The sequence below is a fragment of the Python bivittatus genome, unplaced genomic scaffold (assembly GCF_059951505.1).
Source record: "Python bivittatus isolate LINGU-HERP-01145 unplaced genomic scaffold, Pbiv_v1 ctg000570_np1212, whole genome shotgun sequence".
NCBI lineage: Eukaryota > Metazoa > Chordata > Lepidosauria > Squamata > Pythonidae > Python > Python bivittatus.
Window position 1 is genome coordinate 8,369,297 of NW_028277097.1, and position 16,602 is coordinate 8,385,898.

Consider the following 16,602-nt stretch of genomic DNA (forward strand, 5'->3'; position numbering starts at 1 on the left):
GTTAAATGAGATGTCAAATAGACCAAAGAGATATCAGAAACATAATAATCAGGTTCAAAACACAAGCTCCATTAGGGAATTAGTATGGACAGCAGGTCCTAAAGCTCAGAGGCAAAGGCCAAACTCTTTGTAGCCTCCAAGTCCTAACAAACTAAGAAGACAGAGATGGAAAGAGGCTATGATAAGCTAGAACTCGTATGTGAACATCTTCAAGGAGACAAAAAGTCTTGAGTATGAGAGATTGTTTCAAAAAGCTGTCTGTAACACAATCAGTCCAAAGCACATTTAGATAATGGAATTCCAGAACACAGAGGAGGTCAATGTATGTAATGATTGCTTGGGTTGTTCTAGGGAGTATAGATCCATGGACTGAGACCATGAAAGGGTTAGTACCAAGAGGACCAAGGATCCATCCTAGAAAATCGCATTGGGAGACTTAGTACAGTAGTTAAGGATCAGAGAGCCACAGGTTCAAGTTCACTTTCAGCCATGAAAGCTCATTGGTTGATTTTGGGCCAGTCACACTCTCTCAGGCCAGCATACCTCACTGAGTTGTTGTTGCTGGGAAAATATACAGCAAATGAATGAGTGAATGAATGAATAAGCGTAATCAGCTCCGCTTTTGGTCATCCTGAGATGGACAAAGGGGAAGGTCTTAGTTGTGATTATTCCTATGGTGAAGAGGGCAATCCAGACAAATAGCTCTTAAAGCAGGTATGTCCTAAATCTCCCCTTCCAAGATTCAACTTCCATGCATGAAGAGGAGCTGTTATGGACTAAACAATATGAGTTCAGGGTGAAACTGGCAGAATCAATCAAACAGCAATAACAACTCTTTACCAAGTGTAGTACCAGTAAAAGAAAAGCACATTAGTTACAAAAATCCATCCAATACAATTAGTTTACAACTTAACAACCAATCAGTAAAACCAGTATTAAAAAGTAAAATAAATCAAACAAAACAACATATACATTTAAAGGAATTGTCTACTGCAAAGTGTACATATATCCATATTTAATATAAAATACTGACAAAGCTACCAATCTTAATGAGAGTAGGACAAAATAACAGGGTTCTGTTTCCAATCTTTTCGTCCAGTTCCCAATCTTTTTAGGGAAGGTTGTGGAGAAAGTGGTTGCACTGCAGCTTTAGAAGATTCTGGAGGAAATGGATTATCTGGACCACTTTCAGTCAGGATTCAGGCCTGGGTATGGAACTGAGAGACAGCACTGATCATGCTCTTGGATGATCTCTGATGGGAGCGGGATGGTGGCAGTGCATCCATCCTTGCCCTTCTTGACCTCCCATCAGCTTTCAATACCATCGATCATGATATCCTTCTAGACCATCTCTGAGAGTTGGGGGTGGATGACACTGTTGTGCTGGTTTTCCTCCTTCCTCTGGGTCTGGTTCCAGTCAGTGTTGATGGCAGGGAGAGATCCAGCCTGTGGCCTCTAGTTTGTAAAGTGCCACAGGGCTTGGTTCTCTCTCCCCTCTTTAACATCTACATGAAGTCACTGGGTGAGGTCATTTCCAATATGCTGGGTCAATTTGGGGTGAGGTATCACCAGTATGCTGATAATACCCAGTTCTACATCACCACTCCAGGCTATCTGAGTGATGCCATGGACGTCCTGTCCCAGTGCCTGGAGGCTGTGGAGGCCTGGATGAGGCACAACAGGCATTGGCTCAACCCAAGCAACACTGAGTGGTTTTGGGTGTTTGGACCTTCTGGTGCCAGGGATCTTCTCAGCACATGTAACACCACAAGTTTGTGAGCTGCACTGTTTGCCAGTATGCTTCCAGATGTTTTTCACTTTTACAGCCCTTCATGGATTGAGACTGGGTTACTTAAGGAACCATCTGTCCCCGGTTGTTTCTATCTGTCCTATCCAGTCTGGCAGGATGGGGATGCTCCAGGTCCTGTTGGCTAAGAAATGTCAACTGGGGGGCCCAGAAGAGGGGCCTTTTCTGCTGTAGCACCCATCCTCTGGTACATTCCTTCTCCAGAGATCAGGTTGGCCCTGATCCTGCTGACCTTTTCTAAGGCCCTAAAGACCTGGTTTTGTGCCCAGGCCTGGGGCCTGAGTGTGTAAAGGGACCTATCTCCTGGCTGTGTCAGTGATTGCTGTATTTCTCTTGGCTGCTACATATTTTAATTTTTCTAGTTGCAATTGCTTTTATATTTTACTTTTAGCATTGTTTGCTGCCCAGTCATTTGTTGAGATGGGTGGCCATATAAATTGATAAATAAAACAAAACAAAACAAAATTAAATAACAAAGTCCCACATTAACCCTCTGGTAAAAAAAATAAAATAAAGATAACTTTTAATGGCCATGAAACTTTGATAGAGGTGAAAGGAAGACGGGAGCTGATTCCAGAGTTGTGAGATCCACTATCCTGGAATGGGGAACAGAAAGAAACTTGCCCAGAGGAATGTAACAAATAAGTAGAGTTGTAAGGAGAAATAAGAACAGACAGATCCAAGGAGATTATGACTGGAGGACTCTAAACCTAAGCATCAGAATATGAACTGGGACCCAGTGAAGAGCCCCATGATGTAACAAACATGGGGATAGTGTAGAAGGTCCAGAATAATTCAAATGGTAGTGTTCTGGAGTAGAATCAAGGAACATAAAGAATTGGAAATAACTGCCAGAAGACTATTATAATCATCTAGCTGTGGAACAATCAAAATATGCACCAGTAAAGCCACAGCCTCCTCTGTCAACTCCCTACCCCAAGATCCTACAAATAAGCATCAAATGAAAAACTGAAACCTTTGCTGATGAAAGTGGCAGAAAAGTTAGACAAGGCCATTGTGGAGAGGAACTCAAGGCTTCTGGAGCCAACAGGGCCTTCACCCCTCCTTTCCTTTTTCTTTCTGCCCTGGTTGGAACTGGGTGAGCAGTTCTTTTAAAACGCATTGAATCTCTAACTGATTATTTCTTCAGTGTCAGTAGTGGTACAGGAGAGTTCTGAGGATCCCTTAGAGGCAGTGAAGAATTTGATCAATTTTTTAAAGAGGTAATGGAATCACCAGACAATTTTTGGGACAGAAGGAGGCTTGAAGGGGGCTACCATATATAGTGGCTTGCAAACAAGAAAAACCAAGACCATCTGTGATGAGCCTGTTTAGTAAACACCCAGTGCTGCTTTCTGTGGAACCCTCCTCAAGGCGAAAGGAAGGAAGGAAGGAAGGAAGGAAGGAAGGAAGGAAGGAAGGAAGGAAGGAAGGAAGGAAGGAAGGAAGGAAGGAAGGAAGGAAGGAAGGAAGGAAGGAAGGAAGGAAGGAAGGAAAGTTTATGCCCATCCGAGGGATGTCTGCTTTTGTTGTTTCTAAGTATGTAACTTGAATTGTCTCCAGCTTTAAATTAATATTTCTTTTGAAATTATCAGGTTAATTTTCTACATTATTTTCAGCAACATATGCAATGAGCTGTGCAATTACAATTAAGACCTATCTCTACCTTGGTTCCCATTTCTACATTGTCTTAAAGAATATAAGTTTTTAAACAATGGGAATAAATTACAGTTACTCAATAAAAATAATTCCTACAAATACACAATGTGAGTTCTACTCACTTCTTGAGAAAAATAGAAAGGAAGTTTTGTGCTGTTCTCATAGCTGTTTCATATGAATTTGTAATGAGGACATCCTGATCCACCTAAAACAAAACAGAACACAGTTACTGAACATGTATTGAAATTTATGTAACAGCAGATGCAATATATACAGTTCTCACCATAGATGAGGAGGACCAAAGTGGTAATAATGCTGTGATGTAACAACTACGAAGAATATTTATCTTTTACATTACATGCAGTTAAGAGGCAATGAAGTATTATAATACACTGTAAGTGGGGTTGTGTTTGAAGATGACTTTGAACCTGCACACTGGTACATGACGTAGTAGCTAAATTGCTAGTAAATCAAATGTGCCAGTTTAAAGTAATAGCAATTTTAAAAACACTGCATTGGTTGACATGAGGTTCAAGGCCCAATTCAATGTGCTGGGCTTTACCTTTAAAGTCCTTTTAGGACTAGCACATCAGTACTAAATCTGCCAGGTGATGGGGGTAGAGGATCTGACTATAATTGTGAAAAGTAAATAGGATTGGACCAGATGATAGGAATCCTCCATAATAGCCTCCACTCTTTAGAACACCTTCTTCCAGAGGTATAGGCAATTCTACCCTGCTGACATTTCACGAACAAAATCTGTTATTTATGTTATCTATGAACCTTCAGCCTTTTTAAATTTCACTGAGGGCCTCTATTGCAAGTTTTTTTATTAGATAATTTTTTGTGCTATAATTGTTATATATTATTGTTATAGTGTTATAATTTTGTTCTTTGTTGCTATACATCTCCCAGAATTCTTCAGGATTGGGACAAGTTATAAACAGGAAGGAAGGACACACAGCATTTCTATAGGATATATGGCTTAGTGTCAGTTAACAGTTGATAGTTAAACTGCGTATTTTTTTGTCAGTGTAGTGAGAAACACCACTAAATTTGTTTTTCCTTGGCACAAGGAGAGGACAGGAAAGTTCATATGAAAGGTAGTTGGTGCTGATGTCTAAAAGAATGGGCAGGTAGCAGCAAAGAGAGTTATATCAAAGAAAAAAGGTTTACCCATCAGCTTTCATTAAAGAAAAGGCTTACAAGTCTTTAAATAGGAGACTGTGATTAGACAGATGTATTAGGGTTTTTTTCCTATTAGTTGTATACAACTGATTCCTTGGCTTAATTTTGTCTCTAAAAAATATTTTTATATGAATTAAAGTAATATTTCTCTGTCAGGACAGTTTGCTCATTGAGAATTAGTCTCTACATGCCACAACAATTGCAAATCTAAGATACTGGGGTTTTAAAAGTCAGAAGAAAAGAGGAGATTTATGTTTTGCCTGAACCCTAGCAATAGGGAGCAGCTCAGATAACTGAGATGAGGGTTGGAAAAGATAAGTGTCACTTCACTACAGTTACATTTCCTTTAATCTATCAATTCTGTTTCCCATATTTATTTTTCTTTCTCTGCTTTCTCCAGTTTTATTTGCTTCCTTATCTTGAAATAGTTTCTTCAGTGTCTTTTTCATTGGCCATTAACTTTCTCCTTTACTTGTTATGTGCTCCTATTATTATTATATTTTTATCCCCAAGAGTGGCTCATATAATTATAGGAAAAGTTACATACCTTCAAAACTGACTCACCTTTTTATTAGATTCCTCTTCAGAATTAGAATCTTTTTCACCTGATGGTAGATGAACAACGCATTGAATTAATTGTAAGACCAATGCAGTCACCATCTGAATATACATAGGTTCGCCATCAGTATCACTGCTGTTCAACCTGTTGGACAAATATAAAACTCTTTACTGTTTATCAAGAGTAAACTCAACAACAAACATCTGCATCTGTGACAAATTTTCAGATGGCTTCCATTACTATGAGTACACTTCAGATCTGATCTGCAAATAGAAAGCTATTGTATTCAAGGGTCCCAAAGAGTGCAATATACAAAATCTAGGATATGATTGGAATGACTGGAATGATACAACAAAAACTAACATTTTCACTCATAATGAAATTCAAGCATTCTGTCACATTAAAAATCTTTCTTCTTCAACATTTTTTTTTTTTTTTGAAAAATCACATTTTTATGCTACCCTTTGTGTAACGTCTATGTTTCATACATGGCTCTCCCTTTCCTCCTTTTTATTTTTTCAATGGGCTTGTGAGATAGGTTTAACTAAGACATAGACATAGTAACTAGCTAGTGGGAAAACTGAAGCCAGGTCTGGCCAGTTTTAAGGTAGTATTGTATTTACTATATTGCACTGGTAGAATGGTTCTTTCTTAACTGATCTTCCATTTAGCCACCAAAACAAATCACTCCAGAGTTTATATTTACATAGAGTGTATACAGTACTTATTTTATTTATTTAATAAAATCTCTAACCTGCTCCAATTCTGATATACTGAGTAGCAATCAGAGTATGATTCTTTCTCCCCACTCACCTATTTTAATATTTTTGTTCTACAACCATCTCAATTACATACAAAAGACTTGCCCTAGAAATTTAGCATTGAATTCCAGCACTATAATTCAATAATCCTTATGTGTCTATACATCAGAAACTAACATGAGGCCAATGAAGTTAAACATATATTAATTTCCATATTCCTGTGGAAGAGGTAAGCACATATTTAACATTTTAAAAATTCTAAAAAATATATAAAACATACATATTGTATAAGATAGGTATTTTGCTGCCATATATTACCTGAAATTTCTCAAACTCCTTTTGCTGGTTGGTAACCTTGCAAGTGAAGTAAAAATTTCTTCTAATATCAATTGCCTATGTTTTTCATATCTTGAGAAAACCTGTTTAAAATCAATGTTTTTTTAAAAAAAATATTGTTCTTTATAAAGAAAAAGCATACAATGGAAAATATAACAGTTTTTTCCTGCTTTTTCCAAAGAAACTGGTAGTTTATTTGGAAATCTTATTTTGGAGTTTCTTTACTAGCTGCATCCCTGTAGAACTAGTTTGTCAATCTAACTTACTATTAGCAATTATCCTAAAGGTGATTTAAAAATATTTTAGAGTCATTCAGACAAATCTTGAAATCTGCAGTTGCAGCAATAATTAGACTTCCTTCTTTGCTGAATGGATAATCTATGCCAGACGGTAGATTACATTCTGGCACTTGCACACTGCATTTTTTAAAATTACAATTGTTTTTGGTGACTACAGGGTAGGAAAGTTTTGAAATGGACTGCTGTTGGTAAAGAAATAGTTTAAGTAACTCATGAATCCCTTACTGTTCTATATACATAAACAAACATAACCATAAATAATTATTTTTAAAATTAAATATTGGTTTAAATAGTATGCTTACTGCAGTGACTAGTTTGATGGCACACAACTGAAGTTCACTGACATTTTCTACAAAAAAAGGTGTTATTCCCATTGAAGAAATCTATAAACAAAAAAAGAAGGTAAATTCGTTATGCTTGACAAATTGATAAAATTTAAGCTAAACGCAGCCGTTGTTTGTCTTTTTAAATTGTATACTCCATTTTTTAAATGAGGTTGTTGTGACAGTTTACAGTTGCAGTTGAACAAATTTAATTCTAAATTTAAAGAAATTGAAATGTCAGATTGGAGGGAAAAACCAATTTATCTCTGTTTTATAATACTTCTGTTTTTCCACATTAGCTCAGTAAAATGCAATTATAAAACACTGCATAATTCTTTTACAGGAGGAACACATAAAAAGTTAGAGGTGGCAGCTATAAATATGTAGAGTTGGCAGTGGTTAGAAAGCCAAATATTTTACAAGACTGTTAGCCAGTTTTTGCCAAATTTAGCCAAATTTTTGTCTTATTATATTCTGAACTGAGTTTCCACAATACTATACAGAATTACTTGAGCAGACTAACAGTTTAAAGCTTTGTTTTTAAGCACTGTAGAAAAATCTATTCCAGTTATTCAAATACCTACTGAAGGATAAAGTTATAGGAAAATGTGCAGGGAAAAAATCAGAATGACATGGATCAAACTTACTTGAAGAATAGTAGTGTCAGTTAGAAGCTGTATTTCTAGTAATTCAGCCAAACTACTAACAATGTCACAAATTTTGTTATACAGCATCACTATTACTCTCTGTTTATGAGTGGAACATTTGGCACGCTTTGCTTTTGAGCTTAACACACCACCTAGAAAAAAAACCAAATTGCATTTTAGCAATGTTACAAATCAAAGCAGAGATAAAACTTTTATTTATATTTTTCTCTTTTTATCAATCATAATTGACCCAATCAACTGGATAAAAATCAGCTGGATTATATATTAGGGGCAAACATGTCTTCTAAAGCAAGCACTTAATAACGCATTAGCTTTGTTCAATTATGTACGTTAATTTTATTAAAATAGATGAGTAGCAGGAAAATATGCTTATAGGAACCTCCTCAAGAATTTGGTTCTGGCTTACATATTTTTAGGAGAAGGGACAGGGAACAAAAGCCATCATGAAAAAAAAAGATTGATTAGTGCAAGTTAAAATCATGTCAGTAAAACTAATGGTTTAAAAACAGAATGACCAGTATTATAGATGACAGGAAGGCAAGCTGTAAAAGAGGTATGTACAAATTAAGGATTTGGTAACATTAACCAATTTTGCTAAAAGGTTTTTCAGTGGTATAGAACAAGTGAAAGCTTAAATAAAGATCAAAAATTAAAGTGTCTACTCTAGACTGTGAGAGACTAATATATAATTTGGTTCAGCAACTCAAAGGAAATAGGGGCTTAGCTAAGTTTTGTTAAAAGGAAATTTGTGCATGGTAATGTATAGCAAAGAACAAGCTGTAGAATATTTCAAAATTAATGGAAAGTTTAAGGCAAAAAGAGGAAATACATTCACAGAATTTAGGCCTTTCAAAAATGAAAACAAGAAAAAAAAGACCCACTTTTACTTAAGGGAAATGTTGAAGTAGCCACTGCAGTTCCATGCTTCTTTGTTAACATGGGCAGACAGTAACATTCCTACCTTCAATTCAAACGTCATTAGCCTTTCAGGACAATCAATATATCTATTTATTCTTATACTAACCACCATGAGGATCCAATCGATAAACAGGATCATACTGAGGATAAAGTGTGTTCTGCAAGTGAAACTTAGTGTACTGAATAACTCTTTCTATTACATCTTCGATATATACAGCTTTGGGCATGTTGGGTGATGTCATAATGTTGATAGCTGTAAGACAGGCATCTGCAGATTTTGTGACTCTCTCCATGATCAAGTCTCTCCATAATCTTTCCTCATCTTCAGTATCATTATTCTGCCAAAAAATTAAGATCATTAGCCTTAAATTTGCTTCTAAACAGCAACAATATGGAAAAAATCTGAGTTAGTTTTAAAAACCACTCAATAGCTTTAAATCAAGTATTCTCCCCTCATGATTTTTGTGAAAAAAAAAAAAATTCTTAAACATATTTTTCTAGTTTGTTACCAGCTGTGCTGTCCCATGACATACATCTAAAATAACATAATTAATTTCTGCTATTAAAAGTGTTTTATTTCTACATAATTTCTAAATTAATTTATTCCCAAGCATCTAAGTACAGTTAGTCCTCATTTAGCAACTGCCTTGTTTAGCAACTGTTCAGTTACTACAGTGATGAAAAAATAACTTTATGAACGATCCTCACATTTACAACCTTCGCATGTCTGCAAAGCAAAGGAAGGCTGAAGTAAGATCATAAGCACAGCTGTGGTTTCACTTAGCAACCACTTCGTTTAACGACTGAGTTGCCAGTCCCAATTGTGGTCACTAAATGACTACCTGTACGCTTCATTTTCACATTGACAATTTAAAGGTTTTCTTGGTTCATGCTTCTCATATTCTATGTTCAAATCACCCTTATAAAACATCCAATTCTTTCAATTGGGCACCATTAGCAATGAAACTTCCTTGTAGTTTTAATCTATGAACTTCATCATCTATAATGAAAGCTCTTCCCCAGTAACTAGAAGAGGGGTGTCTTGCAATCTGGGGTATCATCATCTGCGCCCAATATTTCAGCCACATCTGTATAATCTTCTTGGTAACTACATAAATAATTTGCTATTATCTTCTTCTGGATTTGATTCTGGAATTCCTTCTCCTAGCTGGGAAGGGCCCAACTCAGCAATAGAATACAGCTTGTAAGCAAATATCTAAATACAATACCTGATGTCTACAAACAGCTAAGAAATAGTCCTCTCTGAAATTACGGAGAGTCACTGCTACTCAATATAGACAAATTAAGGTAGACAAAGCAATGATAAAACTCAGTGTAAGGCAAGTTCCTATGTTTCTATATCATGAGTACTCTGCATAATAAGCTAATAGTTCTGCTAACCAAAAGTAGGTGAATTTTAATCTACATACAAAATTTGAGAATGTACTTTAGTTGCTCAATCTACACCTTCACACGGAATTGCCATGTATAATAAAACTTACCAGCACTTTAGGGCATCAGCCAATCAATTTCAGCCCTATTTAGTGTGTACAAAATATTTCCACCTTGAAATGGTCATTTTGAGTATTTTAATTTGAAACAAGACACTCATGTTTGAAAGTTGCTTTTCAAGCTCACAACAAGCTTCTATTGTACTGAACGCTGCAATCAGATTTTTATACTGAGATTTATAATTTGGTTGCTTTTTTGTTTTTACATTTTTTATAGACTGACAATACAGTCAGAAGAACTGGTCATGTACCTACTTTCATTGCTTAGACTGGACAGGGAAATCTGTAGGATGCAAAATTGTTCCAAATAGCTGTCATTAAAGCAGTACATTGCCAAGTGAAGAGCCATTTGGATCAAGACTCTTGTTGCTGGAAAAGGCAACTACATTTAACAGGCTGAATGCACTGCTGCTGCTATAGCAACTTCATTACATAGCTACCTGTCTCTAGGAAACCTTCATGGTACTCCTATCCTATTTGAGTAAGTTCTTTTCAAAATATTTTTTTATTTTTAGTGACCAAGAAAAAAAACTGGTAAGGAAGCTATTCTGTTCTGTTCTGTTCTGTTCTGTTCTGTTCTATTCTATTCTTGAAAAATGGATAAGCTGCAGGAATTGATTATATAACTGAAGAAATGTTAAAATATGAAGTTGTGGCTGTGCAACTTGTTTAATGTGTGTGTGAAACATGCATGCAATAAATGAGTTCAGAATGAATGTGGACTAAACAGAAAAGTGAGTGACCAGCACAAAAGAACTATGTTGAGATAGTTTGATTGTACAGAGAGGATAGAGGAGGATCAAAACATAAAACAAATGTATGAAGAGTGCATGGGTTGAAAAGAAAGTGAAAACAGAGAAATTCTTGGTTCAAAGGAGCTGATGAAGTCCTCACAAAAGAGATACAGGAAATTTAAAGGCTATACATGAAGCAGTGTATGGGTATGGTGGAAGCAAACATGGTTTACCAGGATAGAAAGATATGAAGAGGCATACTGAATAGCACTGGCATAAACTAGATTTAGCTGCATATTTTTTCTCCTATTTTTAATTACTTTTGCTCACTCATTTTCACTATTCTTCTGTGTTTTGCAGATCTCTGCTTACCCCTACAAATGTTCTAGTTTTGAATCCTTGTAATGGATATTAGTTTAAGGAAAGAAAGAGAGGTGATTTTCCACTCCTATGCTTTTCAATTAATTCCTCTTTAAGGTTTAAAAGGAGATCCCATCCTCTCAGGAAAAGAAATCCCTTTCCAAATAAGGTATGCGTGTTTAATTGGGGGAATTCTTAATTCTTCTTCTTAATTCTTCCAGTTAAATGTTATCTGTGATTTAGTTCTAACAATACTGTTGTACTGCTCACTAGGCTAAAAGCACACATACAAATCTTTTTTTGGTTTCCTTTATGGTGTCCCTCTTCCTCCCCACAGTTTAGGAATATATTTCTTTCTATAAAAACCCTATTCCCACATTGGCACAAGAGGAGCAGTTAGAGGTAGACAAAAGTCAGACAGAGGTCCACAACAAAGTCTGCTGCTCAACTAAATTGAAGAGTGACAGGTGCACAGAAATTTGACTTTAGAAACATATCAGCTCTTCCTACAGCCGCAGTGTGATGGGTAAGGCTGAGGGAATGCTAGAGAAGGCTTCCTCCCCTCCCCCAAATTGTGCCTGGATATGATGGTAGTGGGCTAAAGCAGGTACCATGGTTACCACTGCAGCTTAACTGGGGGAATTAACTGTATAAACTATATGACTCCTGAGTATTTTCATTTGAGCATCAAGAACAGGCAGATATTAGATGAGCAGCAGTTAAACCTAGCTTACTTCCAATGCTTGGTCCTTCAGAATGTCCCTACCCAGCAGAACTTCATCTTACTAAATTCAAGAAAGTGACATGCCATGCATGACATGACTATACACTCAGATATATGTTTCCTCAGCTTCCCACTTGAGCCATTTTTCTTTGAAGCACACTTCTTAAATGAAGAGATTCGTGCATTGAGCCAGGCCCTGCCCTTGGTTCTTCTCTTAGAAAAGATCATGTTGAACTCAGGGAGAAGCTGGCTTCCATGGTGGACAGACCCTTGATAGCCCAACTTCCATTGCAGTTATGAACTGCTTGAAATTTTTTTGGTGACATGCAAGTCTAGGTGACAAGTGTATCATCTGCAATGATGATATCCCCCCGTGAAGAGAGCTCCTAGTATCAAAAGTCACCTAGGTGGAAGAAGGGGAAAGGAGGAGAGGACAAAACCCAAAGCAGAAGAGTAGACTACCCAGCAGACATTCTACCTCAGCAGCAGGAACCAGAATCCCAATTTTAGCAAGAGATTCTCCTTGGTAAGTCCAAGCATGCCATTCTCCTCTTTGAAAGGCGTGTGTGGTACATGGTCAAGAAGAACACAGGCATTACATACTGACTTGACCAGTAACAAAAAATGCTCCATTTTGCATTAATGCCCAGCAATATATCTCATCCATTAACCAGCATCTTAATCATGAGTATGGCCTCCTGGGCACCACAGTGCTTAAGCCAGGACACCGATTTGGTAGAGCAACTCATCTTCCTTAATATTAAGGCCACTGACAAGCATTTGTCTACTATGCAGATGTGGCCGATCATAAGCAATGAGAGCTATCCTGCAGACATGAACTTGTTTGGGTCACACACAGACGCAGTCACTAACTTGCCTATGCACATCATACTGGGACAAGTCACTGGTTCATGCTGCATGAAAGATTCACAGATTTATGTGGCTTACTTCAATGTCTCTTCAGTTTCTGCACCACCTTCTAAATGATGATCTATTCTAAACAGAGAAACAACTGACTCACCTGAATAAAGCATGGTGCAGCTTCACTCATCATTAGCCACCTGAGATGAAGTGAGATTCAATAAACCTCTTCCACAGACCCCCTCCTATAGCTCACCCTCCCCCTTCATACTTGGCCAATGATGATGCGCTCAGCACCGACCTTACTAGGTACTATAGGGTGCCTCACTTTGGGACCATACAACACAACACAAGCACAGGATTCACATGGAAATCCACATGGATTTCACAGCAAAATCACAGACCACAGCCCAAACAGAAGAGGACCTTCATAATCTCATGCCATTGCCTTTCTGCTTACCTGATTATCTATTGCTACAGTATTGGGCTGAGTATTTCAAGACTGGGTACTTTGTACATGCTCTTATGCCCCATTGCGCTACCAGACTGCATTTTAAAATGCCAAGTCCAAAACCTCTACTTCAGATTGCTGGTGGACCTTTAGTCTCTCTCTATATTGCTCTTCTGATTAATTTCCAGGCTCTGAGAAGGTGTATACATATGCATAATTTGATATCCTGATCACAGCTTTTAAAATGCATTTACATTTTACTGTACTAGGGCAGTACTATGTTGTTAAAATCACACATTGTTTACTCAATACACACAATCAGTGCACTGTGTATCCTGGGGAATGATACTGTACTTTCTAAGGCATGGGTGGTAGGCCCATACTTGTCTATAGAGAAGCACACAACCTGAAGCAGATTCTCACAAACAACAAGAAACAATGATGTTAACATGGGAACTAGACTCTGCAACAAATCCAGATACCTACTTTGCCTCCACATCTATACCTACAGCACCATTACAAGTACACAACAAGATTAGAGGCATCTTCACAGGCTCTTCCTCTACTGTAATATATGACATTATGTGCCAGCAAAACCCCTCTGGATTCTACCTAGGACAAATGGGGTAAACTTGGCACAAAATAATTAACGGATACATCAGGACTCAAAATAAAGACAAAGTAGTAGGAAAGCATTTCAACCTCCCAGGACACTACGTTGCAGACCTCGAAGTGTCCATTTTGGAAAAACAAGACTGAAAAACAAAACAACACCAGCATTAAACAAGAGATTGCTTAACTCACAGACAACAAAAAGTTTCAGGCAATCTCAAAGATCTCAACTAACACATGGATGTTTAACGTATTACAATTGTTAATTTATAAGGTACTTGTAATCTGTCTCACATGCAACCTGCATTATCAACCTGTCTTTTCTTCCTCCCCCTTTCCACACCTCATCCCAATTTAAATCCTACATCAATTTAGCCACTCCATGCATCTGATGAAGTGAGCTCTAGCTCACGAAAGCTTAAGCCTTTTAACTAAATGTGTTAGTCAAAAAAGGTGCTACTAAACTCCTCCTCATTGTTTTGCTACCATAGACTAATATGGCTCTCCTACAATTTATATTATTCCATGGGTTAAATGTTTTTGAAAATAAATGGAAACTCTATAGCAATGTTGAAAGAATATCAACAGTAAATTAAATTTGTGACATGAAAAACCAAGCCAGATAGGTAATCTCCAGCCTGAAGTGTTAAATGTTGTTAAAGAATGTTGATGAGAGAGATTAGCTATCTCTAGTTAAATATCCCAGGGAATTTAATTAAATAAATTGAAAAGGCTTCTGCTCTCTCCTTCGAGAAAGAGAGGGGGGAATACCTTTCTGATAACAGATTATAAATGAACTAGAAACAATTTTTAGTTGCTGTTTTCCCCATCCCAATGTGATGTCCTTCAAGGATCTTTTTTTAAAAATTCCCTTTATAGTGATGAGAGAAACTAGTAACCCTGCAGTATTGTGACCCAATATGTGAGCTTAGCTTCATCTATTACCAGATAAGGAAACAAGATATGTGCTATATCATGTCTTCTTTCAATAGGCTATGTAATTGTAAGTCCTCACTAGCAATTTACAGAGATACCACATGGGTATGTTACTTGCTTATCAGTGAAAAGTTTTAATGATTAGAATTTTTCAAGCTCCTTCTCATTAACCACTCTTACTACATACTGGAGGAAAGGGTTTCCATTATATTACAATGATTTAGAATACTGCAAATAAACATGCCATATAAATTATTTTACTTATATAGCCAAGAACTGATTCCACAACTGAGAAACTGAACAGAAACACAGATTCTGGCAGCTTCAATCTTACATGAGTATCCCAATATTCTAGCAATTTTATTTATAGCAGCTGGCCAGTCAGCCCTTTATATGGTTAATGACCAGAATTCCACTTAAAAGAAGGTAGAATTAAAACTTACAAAATAAAAGAAGATAAAAATAAACAATAATAACTAAATCAATATAGGTAGTCCTTGCTTAACTACCACAATTGGGACCAGCAACTCCGTCACTAAACGATGCAGTTGTTAAGCGAGACATCACGTGACCACGACCTGTAATTTTACTGCTGGTTTCTCCATTGACTCTGCTTGTCAGAAGCCAGCTGTAAAGCACACAAATGACAAACGTGCTGCGGGACACTGTGACAGTTGTAAACCCCCACCGGTTGTGAAGTGCTTGAATCTCGATCACGTGACCACGGGGATGCCGCGACAGTCGTAAGTGCAAGAATCAGTTGTAAAGTTACTTTTTAAGAACTAACATAACTTTGAACAGTCACTAAACAAGGCAGTTGTTAAGCGAGGTACCTGTATGCTGATTAAAATCGGTTTTACAAACTTTAAAACAAAATTTGGCTACATTCAAACAGACATACCAGTTGGCTAGATTTAATAATATATATTCATGTAATCTCCTCTTTACTTGAAAAGGAACAAATTATTATAGTTTAAAATATAATATAAACTTAAAATTAGGAGGATAGAGAATGATTCTTCCTCTAACAAATACATTGATTTCAATTATCTTTGCTACTGGAATAATTTATTCTGTGATTCAGAATTAATTCATTAATTAATCCTGTGACATTTAAAGATGAGATACAGAAATCCCCACTTTTTCTTTTCCAGGCTTTCAACTTTCAAAAATTATTTATTTCAATCATCAACCAGCATAAAATAAAATTCAATAATAAAATTACAGTCATCACATTGTGAAAGTAGTTTAATCTGTATACTGTGAGAAATTACTAAAATTTAAGTTACCAACACAAACTATAACATTGTGATACCAATACCATTAGGACTGTCAGATTAAGATTATAAAGACAAGAATGAGTTCAATGCAGTATAGATTTATATAATTTGGATTTTCAACGTTATCATTGGGCTTATTGCATAACCTCTGTTTTTGTGTCTGTGTGGAATTCCAGTGATTTACTTCAAACCCCATTACAGGGACAACTAGAAAGAAGGCTGAAAGACATTTGGGGCAGAATTCAAAATCTGCTTGCCTGAAAACTGACATTTTGGGACAATTTCAATTTAAAAATATTTTTGAGTACTTGAGACAACTGGATTGTCTAAAACTGCAGAATGACGACAGAGTTACTTAAAACATCTTTTGATATTTCAAAATCTGAAGCCCCATATTCTTATTGTATTGGAAAGTACTTTGGAAGAAACTAAAGTTACAGCTTATTTCTACAGAAGGTTAAAGGGTATTATTAAAATGGATACTGGGCATTTGCAAGAACTCTGGAATATCTTATTATGACAAACCGATAGTATTGTGTTTTAAAGATGTTAAATATTTCTTATGATGTTAAGATGCAATTAATTAATCAAAATATTTGTAATGTTTATTGAATT

General features: G+C 36.5%; 1 protein-coding gene across 3 annotated transcripts in view; it reads right to left on the reverse strand.

Annotated features, from left to right (window-relative positions):
- The window catches only part of NIPBL (NIPBL cohesin loading factor), a 184,207-nt gene that overhangs the window by 53,062 nt on the left and 114,543 nt on the right, over positions 1–16,602 (reverse strand). For all 3 annotated transcript variants that reach the window (XM_088153054.1, XM_088153055.1, XM_088153056.1), the window contains exons 17-22: positions 8,625–8,856; positions 7,580–7,731; positions 6,912–6,992; positions 6,293–6,393; positions 5,219–5,357; positions 3,589–3,671 (exon numbers count right to left, since the gene is read on the reverse strand). In XM_088153054.1, coding sequence (XP_088009180.1) covers positions 3,589–3,671; positions 5,219–5,357; positions 6,293–6,393; positions 6,912–6,992; positions 7,580–7,731; positions 8,625–8,856 — 788 coding nt within the window. The remainder of the gene's footprint in view (positions 1–3,588; positions 3,672–5,218; positions 5,358–6,292; positions 6,394–6,911; positions 6,993–7,579; positions 7,732–8,624; positions 8,857–16,602) is intronic.